The sequence below is a fragment of the Stigmatopora argus genome, chromosome 15 (assembly GCF_051989625.1).
Source record: "Stigmatopora argus isolate UIUO_Sarg chromosome 15, RoL_Sarg_1.0, whole genome shotgun sequence".
Lineage (NCBI taxonomy): Eukaryota > Metazoa > Chordata > Actinopteri > Syngnathiformes > Syngnathidae > Stigmatopora > Stigmatopora argus.
Window position 1 is genome coordinate 8,067,494 of NC_135401.1, and position 25,548 is coordinate 8,093,041.

Consider the following 25,548-nt stretch of genomic DNA (forward strand, 5'->3'; position numbering starts at 1 on the left):
TTATCCAACTTCACACAAATATATGCACATGAAGTTCATTGAAGTCTACTGTCTGCAGGTTTATTTGACTATTGCATATCTGTCTCCCAAAAGCAGCCTATCCAAACCATTGCTCAGCTTTAATCTCCCATGATCAAAAGCTATACAGAAAACTAATATTTGCGATAATAGTTCCGACCTGACTTGAGTGAAAATCATTCGCATCACCCCAACTTTACATCCTACTGAAGTCTTCTCCATCTTCTCTTGAGCTGTCAAGTACGCATAAAAGCGCCAATACAAACCAACGTCGCCCACAGCACAACTTTTATCTTCTCCCGCAGAGTGGCTACGTTTCGCTTCGCCGACAAACCCAAGTGGCGCATTTTTCTGGCCTGTCGCCTTCCCTTAATGGCGCCGCAAATTATTATTTTTAATCTTCCTCCGACACCGGCTGGGGAAACAATGGCGGTTTCTGGAAGCGCTGCTAGTACGCTCGCTATATGGCTTTTCTTATCTGCGCGCACCCAGAGGCGGTTTGCGGCAAAAGACCGCAATAGTTGCTGAATCGCAAAAGAAGTGCGCTTGCACACCAACACACACCACTCCCCGCGGAGTGTATCATCTCCTACGGGGATAAGCGACAGCTTGCAACTTCAGGTGCGGCTTGACGAGGTAAACACGCGTGGAACAAGTCTTAAATCCTCTCTAAAGTCCAGATAGGCTTTTGCAGTACGGTATGGAAATCAGCCTCATGTTCCTCCTCTCAATTATTAAGCACTTTAAGACCACAAGTATGCTCACAGGGTGCAAAAACACAAGTGCGAAAATCCACACAGATGGTGCTTGTTTTTCCCTGAATGCTGTAATGTAATCTACTTCCTTGTTTACAGTATAATACTTTCCATAGAAACTAAAATAGTCCGCCTATCCAGTGATTTGACTTCATAAGTCAAACCATCAATGGATTAATAGACAACTGTATGAAATTTTGAAAAAGAAGAAAGGTCAAAATGTCAAACAAAATTACATTAAAAATTAAGTTTAGTATTAGGTTAGATTAAACTTATTTTTGAGTGTCTGCATCGTAATCCAAGTTCATTTAAATTTGTTTATGTTATGTTACAAGCGTGTTGCCGTGTAAAAAGGCAAACCCCCACCCTACCCTCTCTCTGTCACTCTCTCTCCCTTCCGCGAAATACGTCTTATTTTAGAACTATTAAACACATTTTAGTAATATTAAACCACTAGTTATTTGTTACTTTGTTAATATATGGCGAATTAGAACAAATAAAAATGTTTTTCCAATCCAATATCCTGTTTTGGGTGTTTTTTCAGAGGGTTGGAACGAATTAATTAGTTTTTAGTTCATTTCTATGGGAACCATTCGTTTGAGTTACGAGAAAATCGACATTCCCGGAACGCATTAAGCTCGTATCTCGAGGTACCACTGAAGTTGTAAAAGAGAGATATATGGTGTCACTGATAAATGATTGAAATAATACAAAAGAGCGACCCGACAGCAGACCCACTCCACAACGGTCAATTAGGGTAAAGTGTATTCAAATTAGATCCAGTCAGCTGCGTATTAACGAGAAACAGCACATCTGCTTAAAAGCCCCATAAGGGCCAACTTAAGTAGCATGGAAAATGACACTAAGGCGACTTTCAACGCACATTGTTGTGCAAACCTGGTAAAATAGCATCCAAGTAATTAAAACAAATTACAGAAGGAGAAAACTTGAATGCCACTTCAAAGCGTTCACGATGAAAATAAAGCTAAAACTAACTTTGCATAATATTAAATGCAAAAAAATTCGACTTCACTGTACATACAACCATGATATAACATCATACATAGCCGTGTTTGAAATGCCAACCTCTTTAAAAACATGGCTTTACTACCTCGATGCTTTACTTTTGTAATTACGGCTAAAAAGTTCAGCCAGGGCATAGCTGGATCTAGACACATTTTCCCATGTGTTTGAGAGCTATTGTTCTAACTTTTGCGACTTCCTATCACTGCCTGCCGCTGGCCTAACTGAAATCAAGAAGAAAAAGCTATTTTTTAAACCCACTACAGGCCGTTGGCATCCATCTTTGATTTACGACGCCGAGCCTTTGAGCCGGCCGTAGGTTGATTTACTCATAACGAGCGGCGGGAGGTGAGCAAGATGTTCTGCTCTGGCGTGACCGAATGTCCATTTAAACTTTAATGGGCGGCCGCGCCAGCCGCCACGGAAATCAGGCCATTATGTCAACAGCTCGTGTAGCCACAGGTGCCGCGTCCAATGCAAGCGGGAAATCTTTATTTTGCAGCATTTGGTGTTCCCTTTAGGCGCAAATGCAAGGCCAATGAACAGCATTTTCTAAACTTTATTGAGGTGAGGTCAAAAAAGCTCAATGAAAGTACTATACCGTTGTGCCTTGAGATACAAAATTTCATTTGTTTCGTGACAATCTGAGAGGATAAAGAATATATGCTTGGGACTATCAATTAGCTTTGTATACTTTTGTTGCCCCATATTTAAATATTTGTAGTTTGGGCCATTTAAAGTGGGGTTGCTGACTGCAAATCAACATATGATGATTCCAATTAGTTAACTAGTGTTGCCCCTATACGGTTAGTAGCCCCAATATGGCATAAAATGCAGGCATCTGTGTTGGATTGTACGAAGAAATGTGCCGATGCCGCCTAATATAACCTAATAAGATAACAAAAAATGTTAAGATTATGTTCCTAAAGCAAAGCCATCTTCAAAAACATTTCCAAGACATTACTTTTTATAGTTTCTCTAAATAATGACAATCGCCAATTACCTTACAAAAAAATGAAACATTTGGGAGATCTAAAAGGCTTGCCTGAGTGATTGTGAATGCTGCAGTTTGACAAAGTTCGACGACTCGCCACACAAAGTAAAAGATGAAAAACTCAGCTAGCTCCACATTGTCTGTCTAATGAAAATCCCCCCTGACGATCACAATTAAACACAGAGAATACATGGAACAAAGCAGTCCATTTCTAGCTATTTTCTGAATTCTCTTTAATATTCACTCCTGGAAGATTCAATTCAGGTTGCAATTTCAACACCCCGGACAAGCCATGATCTCACAAACAAGCAAAGCGAGCTGTTTACACACCAAAAACGGACCTCTCCCTCTTCCTTTTCTACTTCACAGTCCAAAAGTTGGATGTTTGCTCTGATGCAACACTGCAGTAACACAAAAGTCCCCAGTGAGTTTACTGCAATACAAGCGTCCCCAACAAGAAGGCTTGCTGGATTTAAAATACAAGTGGACGCGGTTTGCAGCCTAAAAGCTGACGGCTGCGAGTGATCTTTAATTTGAATCTGCATATCAAACGAAGCCTAACCTTCAATGGGCTGCTCTTGAAACATGCATGATGCTCATTATCTAACAATCTCTATAATAGTCCAATGTGTTCTACTTTGTTTAAATTGGACGTTGTATGTCCAGGTTTGGGGGCTGCTATAGCTCATGAGTTTGAATTCACTTTCTGGCGTGTCACTTGGCTGCAGTTTGCCAACACAAAAAGCTCCCGAGGATAAATTAACAGATAATGAAGAACCATCCCCACTGTCTCATCCCTAAGCCTTAGACAGCACACAGGGAACGAGCGGCATACTTTTTATTGCTGCAGATGGAAAACGAAAAAGGTATGTCACGATTGGAGAAAGGAAAATGGCTAACACTTGATCAGTTTGGAGCATTTGATCAGGAATGTATTAGGAACCAGAGCGTGGGCAAAGCTTCCCAAGCAGGTTCATTTTGCCGAAGAAATCAATGATCAATGAATGTAATTTTGATATCACGGATGTTTTTTATTGCGTTAGTTTGCTGGGAAGAATCGCACAAACAAACAAATGTAATTTTGTGGACTGTAAAGCAAGAATTCTCAAAGGGCAGTGTGATAAATTAAGTGTAAATGCTCTCTGGGATTATCCACAAATTGTAAATTTGCACAGATGTCACTAAAATAAAAGAGCAATTTAATATTTTTCTAAGCATAAGTATGGGGATTTTCCATTTTCCACGGCAAAAGCTAACGTAGGTGTCATTTTACTCTGTTGTTGTTAGTCATCTAAAATCGGGAATGCCAGATTATATTCCACAACGAACCACTCATGCATCTATGTAACGATTTATTATTTATGATTATAATGTACAGTAAGTAGCAAAGAGTGCTTTTTCTCCTAACAAAAATACAAAACAACATTTTGTCTGTGGTTTGAGGTTGCATGGGGGCTGGAATGGATGAACTCAAGTTCATGTTGTAATCTCTCCAATAGAGAGTGTTACAGTCTTGAGACAGGCATCCTGCTGTGTTCTCCTTCTGGGATGTCTGTCTATCTCTCTCTCTATCTCTCCTCCCTTAATCATCATAGCGCATACCCAAGATCTAGGAGTCCTCCATGTGTCACAGTACAGGATGCCACGGGAGGAGGTATTGGGAAAAATTGTGTTTGTGCTGGTTGGAACACAACACAATGATCCTCTGGGGTACAGCAAACTATCTGTTATTGTGAAGTGGGCGATATTCTGTCCCAATGTGTCTGACAAGCTGGTGACACGTTGTGATTAGCGTGCGGGTTCGACAACGTAAAACACAAGAGGACTATCGGTGGTGTGATATTTGGTCTAACTTTGATTTTTGACGATTTTTCACAGATTTGCAGACGTTAGCTACTAAATGTAACACCCGGAATGTAGGGCGATATATTCAATTATTCGAATAAGAAATTGTCCGCTTATGATATTTCTCACTATCGTCTTTAGCCATTTTTAGAGACTTAGACATTTTTTTTGAATTTCCTCAAATATGAAAGAGCAAAAAAAGATTTCGCCAAGTCTACTCAGATTTGTCTTTGCAGTTGGAAAGCTTGCCAAAAGCACAATCAGGACACAAACTTTTGTGCCAACCCAAGCACCAGGTTTCAAAGAAACGGCATGCCTTTGAAGCACTCACGTTAAAACTTTAAATGCATTTCTTTCTTACTGCATTACGTTCTATTCTCCTTTGTTAAGGCTCCAAAAAAGTGGCCCACTTTCTCCAGCATGTTCATAAGACACTCTGGGGTCTAAGGAAGCAGCACCAGAGAGGCTCACTAGACTTCCGGCCAGCCTTTGACGGATACGTTTGAACGCACCTCTTTGCAGAGAAGCGTATCGCGGGCCCCCCGTGGGAAAAAGGAGGGCGGCCAAGAGGGGACTTTCAGGGGAAGAAAATACTCTTGACTATGCTCCATAGCGCCCATCAAGCATTCGCCACTCACGAATGGCTTCTCAAAGAATTTTTTCTAAGCTCCTGTGTCTCGGCCATACTGTAATTGGACAGGCTGCTTGGTGGCGAAAGCTCACACGGCGTCTGCTTTAAGATGTGAAATGGCAAGATTGGAAGAAGGCGACAGATGAACCAACTGTGCTTGTAATGTCTGCTAATGGCTGACGGCGTGCTTTTAATTGAAGTGGCTTTTTTCCATGCTCGGCTTAGTTGCTTGGTAACTCTGTGGAATGGCTGGAAAACCAATAAGTAGGGAACCATAATGGTTATTTTACTGCCAGTTTGAGACGCTGTCTTTTTGTTTTCAATGGTTTCTTAGAATTTGATCCAAAATATAAACATCACCTATTAGTTTAGGTGCATTTTTTGCTGCGCATGTTGCTCTAATTCATGTGTCAAAGTGGCGGCACAGGGGCCAAATCTAGCCCGCCGCATCATTTTGTGCAGCCCGAGAAAGTAAATCATGAGTGCCGATTTTCTGTTTTAGGATCAAATTAAAATGAAGAGTATAGATGTATAATTAATTTCCTGATTTTCCCCCTTTTAAATCAATAATTGTAAATTTTAATCATTTTTTCTGTGTTTTTAGTTCAACAAATCATTTTGTAAAATCTAAAAATATATTAAAAAAAAGCTCAAATAAACATTGTTTTAGATCTATAAAAAACTTAATATTCAGGGCTTTTAATCCAGTTCTTTTAATCCATTTATATAAAAAAATGTAAATATTATATCTAAAATGGTCCGGCCCACATGAAATCGAGTTGACGTTAACGCGGCCCGCAAACCAACCCGAGTCTGACACCCCTGCTCTAATTGATGTCAGGACATATTGAACAATGATCACTGACATTGATTTGATTTTTTCTCTTGAAGAATCCAGTATTAGCCAATCTACTGCCATTTTTAAACTGAGTTGAGTCACGTGCTACCAAACTCAACTGTGACTTGTAACTCAAATGTGCGCTGATCAAAGCAGAAACAAATCCAAGGCAAAAGGTTCAGGGCAGATTACGATTCCGGTTTAACGGATTGGCCCGTTGCCTAATTTCCAAATTTGGTCATTGACTGTAACTCAACACGAAAATCTCCTTGTTTTTAATGTAGTTTTAGAGGTAGGACGACGGTTTTATGAAAGGGAATTGCAGAAAGGTGAAAACCGGTGTCTCCTATCTCGTTCTTTTTAAAGCAATTTATAAGTCACAGCAGATGCTATTGCCGATTATGTTTATGGGCAGCCTCGTTATTGCGTGAACATGAACACAGATGGCAATGTCTCGCTTGTCCCGATTTCGTGTGAACGACACGGGCTGAGAAATCCCTTCTCCATTACATCTCCGATCTGCCAATTCTGCTCCAACTCTCAGTGGAAGGCACTGTGGAGACTGCCAATCATTTACAGTTAAAATTTAAAACAGGCAAGCTCCATGTTGTCGGACTATGGAAACAACTCCACGAGAGCATGTTTCAGAATCGGACGTTGGCGTCTATCACCAACAATCGTTTAGCCATCAATTTGGTTCCGGGCTACAAAACAGCCCCTAGTGCTAACTAATCCTTTGCTTCATTATCCATAACAAGAATCATTTCGGGAAAGTGAGTTGGGAGGAATACCTTGCAGGGTATGGTTGTTGTTGTCTCTGCTGCCAAACATTTGTTTGGACAGCTTTCAATAGAATCAAATGTTCAGATGACTGATTAGTCCAGTGCTTTCTCAAAGGTTTTGCATTAGCCTCCATAGTGTGACGTAACAATTTCATATACATACCTATTATGATCGAATATGTTTATTGCTAAAATGCCAATACAGCGAAACAGACAATTTAATAACCCAAGGGGCACACAATTGGATAAACCCTGACCACACCTCTCGAGTTCCTTTCAAAGTTTTGTCAGCATATGGCTTAGCGAGGATACATTTTACCTGACATTTATTTTTAGGTGAGTCAGAAACACGTTTACTAGAAGTATTGTGAAATAGAATAATTGATGAAAGGGGATTAAAAATATATTGTTGTAAATGTTAGCAATTTTGAAGTTTCGATTGAATTTAAAGCGGGTGGAAATGCGATAATATTGCAAATGGCTGATAACCAATACAGGTTGTACCCTGTTTTTTCTTAAGGGTAGGTTTGAGAGATGGGCTTCAGGACCCTTGTGACGATAGCGGTTCAGAAAATGAATGAATGTTGCTTTCCAGTTTAAAACGGTTTTAAGATAGTGAAGTTTGGAAAACAAATAATCAAGCTATTTTTATTGCTTCTTATTGACAAATGCTTCTAAATTCGAACAAATAGGATTATTTTTGGGACTTGAGGTTGTTTTGTGCTTCTTGATGCAAAAGTGAACATACAATTTTTATTCACTTAATGATAGTGGAACATGAATCTTGTTTTGCTTTTAAGAAAAGCAACAGTATACGTTTCCTTCCGACCATCCGGAGGTTAAAGTAATTAACTTCAGCATGTCACGATGACGACATGACACACACTTACAGGCAACACTCCGAGGAATACTTAATGATTTTAATTGCGCTGTCTCGCTAATATTCATATCTATTTTTCTCCACTCAAGCATGAAAATACCGCTGCATGTAATTTTCTGGCTGGAGTTAAGTAAGAACAACTTTTTGTCTCCTGATTGCATTTTTTGAGCGACATGTCGCAAAGCTGTGAGGGAGTTCTTTGGGTTCTGTGCAACAACTCTGTAAAAGCACTAAAAGGCAAATAAAAGCTCAATCAATCGAACAAAAGAAGCAGATTTGTCGTAGAGATAACAAATTCCATACTGTATCTTCAAGCGTACTAGTGAATAGACAGCCATGCAACATATGGTCCCAACTGCTGCAACAGCAAACCCATCAGTGGGGTGTAAAGACAAAATTTAAAAAAAAGAACGCCAAGCATCCCCTCATTACCCCCACCAGACTTACCGTTTAAATGTCTTCCTCCTCATTTTGGCCGCATGTGCTTCCCTTCAGAGCTGCATGCGTTTCCTCTCATTGTGACTGAAGATGCGCTAGGCATGCACACGGCGTGAAAGTAAGGACTGAATGCAGGAGGAGGTATACGCAGCAAGGGGGAGGGATGATGATGGAGAGAAGAAGTTGGGGTGGGGATCTGGTGGCACTACTCGGAGGAGAGGAGGACTGAAAGTGTCTAACCTCATGTCACGTTGTGTCTCTCCATCACAATCCTGGTGGGAAAAGAAGAAGAAGAGGAAAGGCGGGGCCAGTGATTAGATTTATTTGTCAGGCAGATTTATAGGCAGAAGCTCCTCTCGTGTGGCGTTTAACGAGCTCTCATGTCCTGTCAAACAAACACATCCATTATCCTTCACCTTAACGTGTCACCGCCGAAAGCGGCGGCGGTGAACTAAATGACAGACGAACAGCGTAGCTAAAGAAAAAATGCTGTGCTTTGCAGAATCTGCGAAGGAGGAAAACCCGAGGGAGGAGGCTCACTGGCGTAGAATACTTTTTAATAATGCAGAAAACAGAAGTTAACGCGTATTTATCACGGAGGATTCGTTCCAGACCCATCTGAAAATCTGTATATATATATATGTACGTATGTATATATCTATGTATATATCTATACATATACACATATATACACACATATATATATATTTATATATATATATATTTATATATATTTATATATATACACACATACACACATACATATATACACATATACCCATTTATATATAGATAGATACATATGTATATGTATGTATATCTATATATATATGCAGAACTTCGACTGACGTGTACGCTCACTAAGCTTTTAGAATTTAATGGTGCTGTAAAGTGTCATTATTATTATAAAGACAGGTTCATAACTGTGAAAGGACGAATGAAAAGGATTTTATTTCACCCCTTTTCAAACTTTAGCGCCGCTGCCGTCAACTAAGGGGCCATATACCAACAACTGTTCCGGGGTACAAATCCACGACTAAAGCACTCTCAGCAGCGTGTGAGCATTTTACAATGAAGCAAAACAATAAAGTTTCTGTTATTTTATGCCGGTTAATGGGGCAGTCTCCCCTGTCATCATGTCCCCCACTCAGTGGTCTAGGTGCGGTCATTATTTTGTTTATTCATTCAAATTTGTTATAGCTGACTAAAACTTTCCTTCCGCCCAATCCAACAATGTATTTATTTGTACTTTGAGTTTACAGAACCTTAAATGACCAACATTAGGTCAGGAGGATGTGTTCACTTTTATGCACTTCAAATTTGACATTTTTTTCTGACAGAATTTAATAAAGTATTTACAGGTATTGATATAGTATTATAGTTTGGGAAAGCACTACAGTGTGTTTTAAATGTGTGCATGTGTGCACCTGATGCAATAAGGTGCCATATATAGACGTCACAAGCAAAACAGGATGAGTCATAGAGCGGCTGAAGGAGACTACAGTTACTAATTCCACTCTGTGGATCTAAGTATCTTTCCGCTTGCAAGGCTGCATGTGTGCGTGTGTGCGTAGGGTGGGTGACAAATCACATTAAGCAAGTCGTCTGGGTCCGGACAATGAACAAGTTAATCTTGCGAAAAACGGCTAACTGTTTCTATCAATTTGTTCTGTGGGTCAGAACCTCAAGAAAATTGTATATAATATATAATGCTTTTCCTAAGGATTTGGGGAATGTTGTTTTGCTAATCTTTTACAAAGCAGCCAGTAGAAATGTTTAAAGGTGGGAACAGGATTACATTAGAAAATACAAAACACAATTTTAAATTTGAAGTCAATTTTCAATCATTCTATGCTTCCAATTTAGTCACAATGTTACAATATGGTTTAAAATAACCAGGTCAAAGTTTTAGAATGCTATAACTGTTGGTTTTTATGGGTAGACCCAAAAAGTGATGATGCTGACTCATTTAAATGTAATATTCCTATACATGTTTTAGGGGAAGCTAGTTTGGAGTTATGTACATGGTATTTATTCACTGTCATGTTGCTCAAGACCAAGTGAGTGTGAGATCATTTTTGTTTCCCTAAATAAAACGACAAGCTTGAGGCAAATTTTCAGCAAAGGTTCAATATATTTTCAATATTGCACGCCACTTGTTCCTTTTTGCCATCTCTGCATTGGCGGAAAGCTCAGAGGGCAGAAAAAAAACACTAATGCATTTAAATGGGAATTAAAATGAGACCTTTACTGTGGCCCTTTCACAAACAGCCTGGTCTGTGAAATTCAATCGACTCGGTGGAGATTACGTCACGGTGTAAAAAATAAAAAAAATAAAAAAAATCAGTATTGCATTGACCCGCATGGCGATGCTGCGTGCAAAATGAGACACTAAAATATTTGTTCAAAGGGTGGGAACATAAGTCTGCGGTCCATTGCTGGGTTTACACTCATTTTCAACAACTTAGTTCTTAAACTCCTTAAGCATGACCAAAATCACATGAACGGTCACGTGTGCGTACCATGAGGGATTTCAAAAGGCTCCCTTTACATTCATGCTATTGGTATTGGACATTTGATGGATATTATTGACCAATTTAGGAGGTAATGGGATCAATTGTTTGTTTTACCACATTAATTCGTAAATACAGGGGATACCTTGTTTGTGAAATTGTTCTGTTGGTCCAGATATTTGCGCCTCTAGAAAACGGTGGATTCTCTTAATATAATTCTCATTTCTAAATACTTTAAGTGACAGCAGTTAGTAAAATCTAAGAAAATGTTACCCAGTCTGGAGCATTTTTGGATGAATAAGTGGATAAGCGATGGGCTCACCATAATATTTACTGCTCTGGGCAGGGAGATGGACCTGTAGGACATTCTTGGAAAACCATCCGGCCACTTGAAGGCAGGACATAGATTATTCCTTCCAGTTGAAGCCCACTTCGGCTCGTAACTGTTACGAATGACTTTCTTCTCCTTCCCTCTTTCTGTCACCGTTTCTTTTTCCCACAAGCGTTCCCTGCTTTGATCGGCTTCCTTTGTTTTCTCCACCGCCAAGACTCCGTTTCTCTCCCAAGGCATTCTGTCCTCCCTGTCTCTGGCTCTCTCCAAAGCCTTTTCCTGATGTTTTTCATTCATCTCCTTCATCAAAGAGCCATTAGCTACGAGTTCATCAAGTTTCCTCACTCTGTCAATGTCCGTCTCCAAATAACACCTCCCAGTGGAGGCCTGCGACTGCATCTTCGTACACCGTTTCATGCCACGCTCGCGGTATTGGGGATTTTCCACTTTTATTTTTCTCAACATGTCCACTGGTTCCAGGACTTTACAGCTGGGTAAAGTCTTGCTCCACTGGTGGACGGAGTTCATCACGTCCTTGGATTCATATTCATTAATGGTCTGGAGGACGGAGCCGGTGGGATTGCACCACAAGCTTGCAGGTGATGCTGGCAAGTTTGTTGGGGTTGGATGAAATGAAGTCATTGTGGATAGAGAGGAGTTCGTTGGAAGAGGAGGAGGAGATGGGTAACACTGTCGCAAAGCGGACTGTGGTTGTGAAGGACCACCATTGGATTTCAGCACCCTCCCGGTCACCTCGTTGAGGAACTGCGAGAACTTGCGTCTGTCTTCTTTCTTCTTTACTTCATGAGGATTTGACGCGATTAGGGTTTCCTTGTTTGGACAAGACAAAGGAGTACTTGGGGTCACTGTGTCTTTTTTCTCCGTGCAGGTATTCTCCAAGTCTTTGGTTTCCATTTTAGAGGCAAGGGGTTTAAAGATTAGATTTTGGTAAATAATTTCAGGCTCCACCACTGCCCCAGTGGACCCCTGTTCGGAATTGCAAGGTATCGCATCTGGTTGTTCTGCTTTCTCTGTACTACCTTGCTTTGAAGAGGTCCTGAAAAGGCAGGTAGCGCCTGAGCTCCAGCTGTTTGTATCCCAGCTTCCATCATCGTCGCTAGAGCTCCCATTGGCACTTTGTTGACTGGGGCTGGTGCTCCTCTCATTTTGTCCTAGGCTGGAGTTCTCGAGGCTGCTCAGCGATTGCCTCCTCAAGCGAGAAATAGATCCCTTAAATCTTGGCAAGGTGAAGTTAAAGCTTGGAAGAGATCCTTGCAAGCTTGGTAATGATTCCTGTAGAGAGGTCACAGAACCTCGACTGCTGGAAGAGTGTCTTCTCAGGTTCGGTTTGGTGGGGTTGTGAAGACTTGAGAGGGAACCCTTGATTAACGGAGAAGACAGACGACGTAGTGGACGGTCTTCTTCCTGGTCGCTGTACGGTCCAGAGAAAACGGGGCAAGATGCGGTGGAAGAACAAGAGCCGCGGTCCCGCCGAGAAGCGGTCTTCCTGCATCTTGGTTGTCGTTCCAAAGTAGCCATGTTACTCTTTGTCGCCCTTTTTCTCCTCTGTTTGGGGGATTCGTTTTTTACAGATTCGAGCCGGAGACCATCGTCTGATATGGACACACACAAGTGAACCATGTCAGGCTTGGTTGCTCAGCGTTTCCACAGCTTTCTGTTCTCTCTAAACTGCCTGGCCTAATTGCCCAGAGCGGGGCTCTTGCAGTGTGACACACTTCCATTTGGGCAGATTATTACCCAATGAGAATCAGAAGAGGTTTGAGTCCGGCTGTCAACAAACCTACTTTCGTTGGCTGTCAATTGTTTATCTCCTCTTTGCGATAGATCAACAGCTACCATCAGGCTGCATCTGTGGACGTCATTTGTAATGAAATGTGTATTGATATGGCTGTCGCTGGATAGCTGCTGGAAATTCAGGTCAGTGATATTGAGCGAAGCCATTGGGCGACTGGTTTGGGAGCACCAGGCCAAGCTACGAATCGATGGGTGAGGCACAGTAGTGGTTGGTTGTTGAATCTGTTACATGAGAATCTTTGACAAAGCAAAATTTTTAAATATCTCCATTCTAATTTCCTTTTTAAACAATGTTCTGCGGCCTATCATTTATCTCCTGCAAATAGCAGAAGAACCTACTGAGATTTTAACCCTAACTCCCCTCATATCAATATAATTCTTCAACACTAATGAACCAACCTTCTTGCGCTATAATTTATGATCTGAAGGTTTTTTGCTCCAGAAGAAGCACAAAAAATATTGAACTTTTCAGATAATGGTTTTGGAAAGGCCCTATTAATACGAGTAGACTTTTTAAATCAGGAAGTACAAATACTAGGGATTTTAGTAGCGTAGGGAAATAAAAACAGGCAACATTTCTGAAAAGTATCCATTGTTTTGCAGGGTGTCGACACCCATATGTTTTTATGCTGCACCTACATTTCAGTCGTCAAATATTGAAAGACGATTGAGCGAGATATAAAAATAGTTTAATCAGATGCAGCAACACAAGCATCTGCCAGCTGTTGGAATAATACACCCTGACTTTGCTAATAAGATCTCTGCCGACTCATCAGAGTTTGAGTACATCCCGATTCCCCAAAGCCAAACCGTCCGCCACAGAAAGATCAGATGCTTCATTTCATCCTTGCCAGCCGCACACTGATAAACTCTTCAGAGAGATCTGCTTTGGCACCATGAATAGGGAAAATTTGGTTTGTTGGAATGTCTGCTGTGCATTTCAAAGCTATTTTTTATGAACAAACATAGTAAAGCATACGACAACTAACAACTCCCATTGTTAGCTGGGATAGGCTCATAGGGCCCCCGCAATCCTTGAGGATAAGTGGTTCGAAAAATGAATGAATAACAATAAGAGAAGGGAAAAATACCTAGTGAATGACACCCGCAAAGGTGACTGAAATATTACGAATGTGGATAGGCCTTTTGAAGGTAATAATATTAAGACTTTCATTCATTATAATTGTCTTAGCCCATTCAGAAATGTCTAAAAAAATAAAAAAATACATTACATAGGTACTCTAAGTAGTAGCCAGCTCTTACGTCAGGTAAACATTTTTCATTTAAGGTGTATAAATGTAATAATCAGTATTCCATTTAACATCTCAGTCATGTGTTTTTAAAAAGACAGATATTTTGGCCTATAAAATGGTGCATTAAAAATTAAACAATCTGAATTAAAATAGGCCTGACTCATATCTTTTTAAAGCATGTGATGCGAATTCATGCAGCCAGCAGTGCGTTAGTGAAAAATAACAGTCAAGCAAAATTCAGTATTACTAGAATACACGTGTTTGGGGAAGCTATAAGTATCATAAATTGTTACGAAGAAGACACGATAATTAAACAAATAATGCATATAGTGCACAAACCAGTGATGCATTTATAGTCACGCCACAAGTTACAAAGACAATTGCTTAAAGAGGTCAGTTCGAATAGTCGGGGTATGACAGGCTGACGAGCCGGACAAAGGGGCCATTGCGAGCCTCAAATTACCCACAAGCCATATTTTGGACACCACATGCTTTACTGCACTCTCTGGGAAGGTCCATTTAATGCTTGGACACTTGTATATCTTGTCCTCTTATGATCACCAATAGCAAGCCCAACCCTGCTCTCTCCTTGGTATAAACGTTGATGTTGGCATGGCAACAAAGACGTGAGTTCGACTCATCTATTACCTGTCTGACTGCATGTCTGGCCGGATTCGTGTCTGATAAAGTACGCAGACATATACTTTTCCCTCGCACTTCTAAACCAACAAGATCTCATGAAAATCTAATACGGCACTGCTTTCTTTTCAAATATACCACCCTAAAAATCGACGATCGATAATCACCGATACACCCAACTCATGCGAAACGCTTCCATATCCTCATTGTTTGCATGTGCAATGGCGACACCAAGTGGCTGTTTGCAGTCAAATAAAGCAAAATGTTCTTTTCCCATCAATTGATGGGGGGGTCGGTACAGATAGCAGATGGTAACGCCCACCCCGCACAAGTGCCATTGGCTCTTCCCTCCATGATCTTCGCCTCTTGTTGAGATTTTCTTGTGACTTAGAAGTGAAATAAAATCATTTCGCACATTTTCATGCACGTGTGTAAATGTCACAGCGGGTCTAAAAATACCCATAATTTCCACACTTATGAAAGTGTTAAAGAAAACACAGTAGGAGGAAGACTGTTACAAGTTGGCTGCTTCTTCTGTTTAAGTCTGTGCTGTTTTATTAAAGCGGAGCAATATGATAGTGATTTTTAACATTTTCACTTGTGATAGATTCTTAGTAAAACTGGCAAAATTATACTGTAGATGACCTGTGAGAGGTTAAGAGAAACTATAGAAGTTAGGCTAACTGTTGGCATGCTGGGAAAAGAGGGAAACAAATTAAATTGAATTAATGGGAAACAAATTAAATCAAATTAACATCTCTAATGTCATTATGTGAACAGTCAATAAATTGAGCAGAGCTACATCACAATTAAAGTCTTGACTGAGACCTTACTGCCCTTTTTTGGGAGAACTTGACTTACTAAATAGCATAAATGACTGAGGGCATGCTTGAAACTCAAAGGTTAAAACTTACGAATGACTTGGGACGTGTACTTGGGTGACTTTATTCTCTCTCTGGTGTGGTGATCTGTGTTTAAAGTAGATGCCCGGGGCCAAGAACTGAATTGTAGACAATAAAATGAAGCTGGCGTCTCTCTTAGGGCACGCAAAAAGAAAAAGAGAGAGCATAAAAAAGAACAATGTGATTGTGGTAGTTACATTATGCATGTGTTTGTTTGTGTTAAAGATAACTCATGACTGAATGAAAGGATTATTGCCAAACTTGCACTATGAAATGGAAAGGAATTTTACATTAACTCGAAAATGCAAAAGGGGATTGTTATCAAATTTCCAGTATTTGTGTCATGAAGCAAAAAAGCAGGTTATATTTTGGGGTAACAAGGTAAGATCGGTCAGAAAACAAATTTTGGGAGAACAAATAAAAGGGATTATTAAGAAATTTACGGAATCTGTAATAAAAAGAGGATGTGATGACATTTTGGGGATCAGAAAGAGGTCATAGAATGAATTTTGCAATGACTTGCATCACGTATAAGGGAATATAGCTGTGCTTGGAATTTGGCTGCCAAGGCAGAAGTCTGCATTCTTTAAGTGCTCCTTCAGTTTGGAATCCTTTAACATGGCAATTCATTCATAAAAGACATGTTTGGGGGCTCCATTTTTATCTTCATGACTTGATATGAATCGTCCAATCCACTTAGTTGTCATACATTTCCAACTCATGATCTGTTTGTCTGAATTTAATCTTACAATAAGCAGTTATTGTTTGGGATTTGTAAACATCTGCGATGCACAAACGCAAAGAGCAGATAATTATAGACAAAAAAATATCATCTGCCATCCGTGTTTAACTCTTGTTTTGCGCTGCTTGATTTTTAAATTGGAGCGGGATTCATGAATATCAATTAGGAGATCACACAAGAGAGAAATAGGAGTGTCAGAGACGGCGTTAAAGAGGATTCTGTGAGCAGAATCAAAATTAGAAAGATTGTTTCTTTCCGCACCTGCGTTTGGACGGCGATACTCGAGTGCAGAGATTAAGAACAAGTCATAATCATACGACTAAAAAAGTGAAATTAAATGTATAACCTGAGTTTATTCAACTCAGATAGTTTGAAGAAACTTGGATTTACAGTAAATTGTAATGTCTTCCACACAATAATAAAGGCGAGGTGCTGAATATTTTATTTTACCTGTAGATTTTGACTCAGGCTCTGTTAACATATTTCTTTATTGTAACTAAGAATGTCGACATGTAACATATCTGCTTTTGTGAGTGTTGATTGCCACCTATGTGCGTAATTATTGTCAATAATAGAAAGTGTCACAGAATGACGGCTGTTTTGGGCTCACCATTTTGATGCAGAAGGCGGACAGTAAGCTCACATTTAATTGAGGCACGTTTACTCAAGTAAAATTGGAGGTTCGAACCTCTGTTGCCATGGCGACGGCATATTGAGACGTGAGCGCGAAGGGACCAATTATATTTATTCAAGACGAGGAGACTCAGCCAGTCTATTTGAAGGGAAGTTCACGTGGCGTAATTGCAACGATTATTAGTGCATATGTGGAATAAGGATAGTAAAATGTTCAAGATGATAGTTTTTCTGCTTGGTTAGGGAGCACAATCCTTTAATATTTACTTTCTGCTCACCAGTGGGAGACTTCAAATGTCTGCAAATAATGACAACCAGTGGGAGAGTTTCGTCAAATGTACTGGAGCTGAATTTAGATAAGATATTTAAAAAAATGAATGCTAAAAGTAGAGTGAATAAATTATATTGATAAAAATACATTATGATATGAGAAAAAAATTCTATTTGGGTGAGAACGCATTGGAGAAAATATAGGCTATTGTCAGCTTTTCATGTTTTAGATTTTCTTCTCTATTAAAATAATGTTGTTCAAATTACATTCTTTTGCCTGAGTTTTATTTTTTCTTATTAGTTGAATACATTATTTAGCAAATTTTTGATCCAACTTATTCTTCTAATCACATTATTCTCCTTCTGATTTTTTTGCAAATATTTTTCTTTGTATTTTGTTCTGCTTCACCCCTTCAAAATATAATTATTTGTGCTGTATGTTTCAATTTAATTCTTGTAAAAATCAACCCGAATTTTCTGCTTTCCTATTTATCTATAATATAGTTTTTTTGTAAATTATTTCATTCTTACCGTTTTGCAACTTTGTCATTAAACCTATTTCTGGTTCAAAAATAAAGCTTATTCTTACCACTTTTCATCTTTTTATAATGAAAATCTTCCATTTTTGTATTGCGTATTGAGTAGAAGTGTGTGTCACCTAAATCTGTGAATTTCTCTTGGTAAATCATATTCCATACTTCATGTAGTGCTTATAAAACATACAGTCCTGCTCTCTCAAAGCATTAATTTGTCATCAGGATATTTTTTAATTCAGCTCCAATTACCCGGGTGAATTCAATAATAGAGTAGGCGTTCATGTTTTCAGAATGGTGACCCTCACCTTGCAGTAAAATACTAATAAAGCTCATTATAGCGTTAGTGCTGCAATTATGAACATTTTAAATTAGCCATGAATAATGGGTGGAATCAATTGCCAGGGATCAAATATAGAGCGAAAAAAAAAATCAACATCCTGGCTGGAAGAAAAAGATTTCACAAAAATCCAGCATGTAATTAAATGAAATTACGATTCCTTAAAACCCGTATTTATTTACACGTCACATATTATACGATTCACCCATAACAAAAGCAAAATTGCAATTAAGTGGATCTAATCCGGTGTCATTAAATAAGAGCAAAGAGCGACAATGTGGGCTTTTTATGAAAATGTCATATTTTGACAGCTGGAGCGGAGGGAACATGAGCCTAATTTGGAACTTTCCTTGTAAATGATGGTTGCATATATGCTGTGAATCTCTGCTATTTTTTTTAAAGCTATTGTCTATATCCGAGCAGTAAAAAAAAAAAGAATGTGGAGTTCATTGATCGACAGGACCACATGCCACAAAATCCCCCAAGCCAAGTCATCCTTTTGGGCAGCTGAGTGATGCGAGACTAAACCCTGGGAATTGTCTGCTGACACCAAGGTGGCGTCTCTCAAGAGAAGCCACAATGTCTGACTGCTAAAGGCTAGCATTTGTAAAAGCATAAAATCATATATTGTGAGATTCCTTATTTGAATACCAGTTTCTATGTATTAATAGAGCACACGTACATACATATATTTTGTTGACGTGCTTGCTGCATGAATTCCGACTTGGAAGATTTTCGAGACACTTTCTGAACATTTTAGATCGGTTTTACATGCATATATGAAAGTGACCGAAATCGGATTTGAAACTGTCCACTTTTATGCGAATTGTACCGTTCAGATCGTCAAGGAAGTGCCTTGCTCGATTTGGACGAACGCAAAAAAAAAAACAGAATTGGGTCACATCAACCTACAGCACATGTGTAAAAGTGGCGGCCCGGGGGCCAAATCTGGCCCGCCGCATCATTTTGTGTGGCCCGGGAAAGTAAATCATGAGTGCCGACTTTCTGTTTTAGGATCAAATTAAAATGAAGAGTATAGATGTATATTACATTTCCTGAATTTCCCCCTTTTAAATCAATAATTATATATTTTTAATCCATTTTTCTGTGTTTTTAGTTCAAAAACCATTTTGTAAAATCTAAAAATATATTTAAAAAAGCTCAAATAAACATAGTTTTAGATCTATAAAAAATTGAATATTCAGGGCTTTTAATACAGTTCTTTTAATCAATTTATAAAAAAAATCTAAATATTATATCTAAAATGGTCCAGCCAAATTGTGTTATCAATTACAGTGTTGGTGTTCCAATTTTTTTTCAAATAATTGTGAGGAAAGAAAAGGGAGGAATATTAAGGAATTGTGCATTCTGTTTAGAAAAGGGAGTAACTATTGGTATTGTTGCTCTATCAAATGTGTGAGGCTATTGCAACACATGTAAATCACAAGGGAAAATAAGTGTTGTTTTCCCTAATTGTAGCTAAAATAAGCAGCTAACAAGAAAAGAGGTTATCTCGATACAGCAATTATACCTTGACACGTTTGTGAATAAAAACATTGTCATGTTCCATAACTAGGCCGCTTGTAACTGGCTCTGAAATGAAATAGTTTAACTAAATGTTATTATTCACACATTTTATATAGTCACGTATTTACTGACATGCATTAGCTGCCAATTAGGATTTATTCCAGCCTGGGGAAAGAATGTGAGCGTCAAGATTGGAAGCAAGATCTATCGCAGCGCCTCTCTGGAATTGTCTGACAGCTCTGTCATGTGGAATTATGAGACGGACAGTTTTATCAGAGGTTGGCGAGGATGCTCGCAGGCTTTTCTACTTTCATGCTGTGATTGTTTGCAGCTTCCATCAAAAGACAACCTAATGAATGGATGTCTTTATTAACCTTTGTGCTGTTCACTTATAAAAAGATTCCGTACGATTTCCGCGCGGGTGGTCTCAATATGCATTTACAATTCGTTGACCCCTCGCTGTGAGAAAAGCACAATGTAGGTGTATGATATGTGACTCGATTAACGCAGGTGGCCCGTACGGAGCAGCAATAATACTTTGGTGAGAGAATAAGAAAGGACAGGCGATGCCTAGAATAAATGACCTTCATATAAAAGACGATTGGCTGGTGAATTTCTAGCAAAGGATGAGAGAGCCAACTTGAAATCCTTTCACTTTCATTTGTTAAAGAGAGGATTGGAATCGGGTAGAAAGAAAAAAAATCAGGTGTTAAAGACCAGGTAACTCATTGGTTGGAATTGATGGCAGTTCAATCCATTTCGACTGGAAACAAAATACTAGTGATTTGTTGTAATGTAGGCTGTATTTAAAATTAATTCATGCGACATATTCAATGATATTTTCACAATTTGCTGGCCTCCATTGACAGTGAACTAGATCTGCTGAACTGGTTTGGACTCACTAACTAAGGAAACAGATAAACAATCGTCCTACTGTTGTAACTGCTTGAATGTTATTTTAAAAAAAAAATGAACTTACCAGGTTGACATTGGCAGTGATAGACGTCCAATCCATTTTTATTGGGAGGGGCTGGGCGTGATTATTGCCATTACTTGGAAGAAGATTCATTTCTGTCAAAAAAAAACCAATAATAATAAATAAACCAGGAATTACCATATTTTCACAACTATAAGGCGCACTTGAAAGTCTCAAATTTTCTCCAAAAGTGTGCTTTATATATGGAAATTTTTTTAAAATGTGTCATTCATTGATGGTGCGGCTTATAATGCGGTGCGCCTTATAGTCGTGAAAATGCGGTACCTTTAAAGCTTAAAACCAAAATATATTGGAACGGACTAATTGGTCAGATCCACTATGGTAATTTAACATTATATTGTGCTGTTGTGGCCATTGCCTAATTTTTTTTCAGCTCTCGTATTGACCCTCATTAAATTGTGCAGATGTGCCCAATGTCTTGCTTTAATCCCAAGCAATTTGTGTCCTTTTCCTCCTGTCGCTCACTCGCTTTCCTCTCTAAAAGGTTGTGTCTTCTCGTGCCACTTAGCATCCATTTTCTCTCCCAGTTCATCAAAACCATTTTATTCTGCCCCGTGCCGGCTCTTTGCGCAGTTAAAAGAAATTTCTCAGTCGAATTCAATGAGTGACGCTACGAAGCAACTGACAAAAGCAGACAGACTGTCAAGGTCAGACTGTACCTTGTGCTATGATGAATATTAGATTACACAGCCAATTTCTTTCACTTTGCTCTCTCTTTGGCAAATTACACATTGATCACCACCTGAATAAATCTGCTTCCAAAGCAGAGCACGTTTTCAGAAGGTTCAGATCACTGTTTCTTTTTATGCGTTTAATACGACTGGAAGATTCCCCAAATTGTCATTACCTCAACACTGGTTAAATGACCTAAAATCCAGAGCTTCATTCCTGAGCTACACAGCCTATTTGTGGAGAAATGAGAGCATTCCGTTCACACTGTTGCATCATGGGAAATGGGATCCGACACCGGGAAAATGGGCTCATCACGTTGGTTACAGTCGGAGAAGCACTGACACTTTCATTATCTGCTGCTGGAGTGCCAGGGAAGCAAGGGATAGAAAATGGTGTCGAGGTCATGGCGTGACCTTGATGGCGGCAAATGTTATGAAAATCCTTTAAATCGACAGGTTTGCTTTTGTAATGTAGCTTGGCGGGTGTTCCAACTATGGCCCGCGGGTCCCTTGTGAGCCGCTACACAGCTTTTTATTGGATGGCAGGAAATTATGACAATATCAATAAATATGGCCTGGAAAGACATTTTAAATTTAGTTAACATTGTGGTGCATTTCTTAGATTAAACAATAGATGAACTTAAACAGTGCACCTCTATTATTTCCAATCATTGGGGGAAAACTGTCGAATTTTAATATTTGTTTCACATAAATGACCATTAAAAAAAACAGTACAATGTAAAAATTGTCAAGAAAATTGAATTTCTTGGCATTTTGCAGTCGAACATTTGCCCGCCAAAATTTGTCTCAGTGGTGTATATCTGTCCATCCATTCATCAACCCACCCACTCACCCACCTACTCTCAATTCTAAATAGTAGTAGCCAAAAATGTATCACTATCAAAAGCATTCAGGCAAACAATTAATGGAGACATGTATTATGTACGGCGTGACCGATTAAAATCCGGACGTAGTATTCAAACAAAGTACTCTCAAATTAAATGGGGGTGAGACTGCACTATATTTTGAGTACTACTTTACTTCTAAACTAGAAGAAATGGCATAGTTTGGTTTCAATAAGCCATTTTGGGATAATGTTAGCCCCTTCAAATTGTTTTCTCAAGATCTGGGAAGATTGTTATCAAACGTTAACCACATGAAGACATTTGGGTGATTTGCAAATCAGTAGAAGTGTCAACTGTGTGCTGGGAGAATTTGATCAAAGTTTGATGCCTTGCCATAAAAGGGGAAACTTTGTAAACACAGCTTGACAAGTACAGAGAGAATTTACAACCTAAAGCCAGTTGCTTTTAGCTTAGTGTTCCAATAAGAGTGAGACGAAGGGGGAAAAAAATCAAACTAAAAACTTACAAGACCTAAAGGTATGCTACAGTGGTTGGGTCGACCTTTTCATTTGATTGCTGCCAAAGCTGATACAAATCAGCTGAGTGAGCCCTGATGAGTCATTGCATGTGGGCAGTTACTCGATTCGACCTAAAACTAAAGTAGATTCAACAGTCAGTAAATTCACCCCCCAACGCCAGTTTCCCTTGGCAACACTGACTTCTATGGGCATGCCTATCATAACGATACATGGAAAAGTCTGAAAATGCTATGCTTGAAAACGCACAGGGGGCGGGGTGTACAATTTTTGGAAATAAGCGGCCATTTTAGTGTCATTTTGGATCCTAGCGATTTACTACATCCTAATCAAACGTGAACTTTGAAAGATGGCTGACAATAAATTGCAAACATTTGAGTTTTTGCTATTTCCTGAACCCCCGCATGCCAGTGAGTCATTACAAAACCTGAACCCCCAATACCTCCGTGTGTGGTCGATTGGTCGCCGGTCTTTTGGTCGCTGTCTTTTGGTCGCCGTCTTTTGGTCGCCGTCTTTTGCAACGGGCGACCAAAAGACCGATGACCAAAAGACCGGCGACAAAACAAGGTAAAACAACACCGTCTACGCTTCAATAAAAGCCAACAATGGCCATGGGCAGTTTCACTGAGCCGATGTGTGAGTTTATAAGAGTTAGTATGTACATGCGTTGTCCTTTTAAGAAGCTACGTCAGTCAGGGTCTTAACAAGTTCTCCAACAAAAAACAATAAAAGTCTGGGAAATTTGGAGCTGTTCTTTAGCCTAATAATTACTAGGGCATTAAGTATGACTATATAGTAATTCGCAGTTTGTATTTAGGGAATTTGAGCAACGATTTAAATGGTAATTATCAATAACCTTAAATAACCAAAAGACCGGCGACCAATCGACCGTGTACCCAATACCTCCATCCCCAAAGGTCGGACTCTGACCAAATGTATTCTCCGTGATGATAATCCCACTGTTCGTGGCTGTTTTTAGTAGCTTTACTTCAAGTTAATGAAGTCATCTGGACACATTAATGAAGCATAATGTGAACTTCTAATAAATGGATGCTGAGCATTGTTGAAAGTCCACACGTTTAGGCAGTAATAGGGAAGAGCAGCAATGATGAGCAACACTTGAGTTGATAAATTATGGACAATTTGAGTGGAGGCAGCACACGACTGATTTCTGCTCACAGCATTGCACTTCTCAGATCTCCCCATTTCCCCCTTTCTCTTGATTTATTTATATATTGATCAACTTTTGCTAGAAAGAGCAGGAACACTCTTTAAAGCTATTGATCTGCCTCAATGAAAACTCCAGAAATGTTGGAAAAGCCATTACAAATAATGGTACGCAGCTGTTAATTGCCTGAGGCACATCTCATATTATTTTGTATCGTGTCTGAAACAACCTAAAATTCTAAAACAGTGAGGTAAAATGTCTTCTTGTTTGGGTCTGACGGATCGTAAAATTATGTGCATTTCTGTGGGTTCATTGGATATTCAATGCAAGAAAGGCTCACATTTAAAGTGTAAAGTGTGATGGGAACGTTTTACATCTTGCCGTTTAAATTTTTGGCAATCAAAAACCACAAAAGCTCCCCCTTCCTCACTTCCATTCCTCAACTACACAACGCTCTCGCCAGCAATTTGTTTTGGGCTCTTCGAAGGGTCTGCACAAGGCTTTGGCGGAGCCTGTTCCTTAAGGGTAACGTTGCCATGCCAACCACATGCACATAAGGAAAGAAATGAATTGGGAATGTGTAAATGTCAGAGACATTCCGCTGCACTTGTCTTATTCCCAAAATATGTTTCATGACAAAAAAACAGTTCAAGGGGGAAGATTCAGAAACAATATAAAAACACTCTCCGCATGAATTTGAATTGAAATTTACACTTTTTGTGTACATCAGTAACCATAATCGATCTCGAACGTGCTACCTGAAAACGACAACTGCTTCATTTCTCTGTCATTGATTAATGATATGTTATCAGAATTGAGTAAAAGTCATTTATATGTAATGTTTTCATTTACCTTTCAGGCATTAAAGCATAGTGGGGGGAAAAAGTAAACAGCAACTTCTTCCATAATAACGTAAAAGTAATATTGTATACTGGCTCTACCGTATCATCTCTCAGCGATCATTTCATTCCTATTAGTTTTGTCCATCTGCTTGTAGAATCTCCATCCTCACGGGCACAAAACTGCCGTTGCCATGGAGAGGAAGGCCGCAAGACCCCAGCTAATTAAATTTAAGTAACATTTCACAACAGCGGATCGCATCAGTGCAGATGGTTAATGGCACATGGAGGCGTAAAGCTTACACTTTCCAGACCGTGAAGCCAGTTGGATAATTTGGGGTTTCTAACATCCCGCCCTTTGAATCTGATGTATGATCTCATTTATGTCAACGCATTGCAGGGCATCTTAGACCACCAGTTTTTGTAAACAACATGGTGGATCCCCTCCAACAAAACCTCCCAATTAATTCCAATGAGGAAAAGTCACCAACTAGCCAAATAACACATTTACATATTCCTCCAGAAATTGTATCTTTTAGTTAATGTATGTTTTTAAATGAATGAAGTTCAATTATTTTAGGAGCATTGCATGTTGGGTTAGTGCTTTTTTCAATAGTGTAAAATACTGCACTGAAAAATAAGTGTTTTTTCAAACGTGTGGCCCTATTTATTATTTCCTACATGCATTTTGAGTTCTTTTGCAATTCCCAATGTACAGATAGACAGCTATTGCATGAATTTAAATAAAATAGCAAAAGTAATTGGACTATTCACATTTTGAATTGTGTAA

At 39.2% G+C, this 25,548-nt stretch overlaps 1 protein-coding gene across 8 annotated transcripts in view; it reads right to left on the reverse strand.

Annotated features, from left to right (window-relative positions):
* begain (brain-enriched guanylate kinase-associated) overlaps positions 1 to 25,548 on the reverse strand; it is a 77,351-nt gene that overhangs the window by 34,874 nt on the left and 16,929 nt on the right. For 3 of the 8 annotated variants that reach the window (XM_077620919.1, XM_077620918.1, XM_077620916.1), the window contains exons 3-6: positions 20,682 to 20,773; positions 15,670 to 15,791; positions 8,445 to 8,476; positions 8,214 to 8,329 (exon numbers count right to left, since the gene is read on the reverse strand). In XM_077620919.1, the coding sequence (XP_077477045.1) occupies positions 8,214 to 8,236 (23 nt within the window). In that variant the 5' untranslated portion in view covers positions 8,237 to 8,329; positions 8,445 to 8,476; positions 15,670 to 15,791; positions 20,682 to 20,773. The other 5 variants (XM_077620914.1, XM_077620915.1, XM_077620920.1 and 2 more) reach the window with 4 other exon arrangements.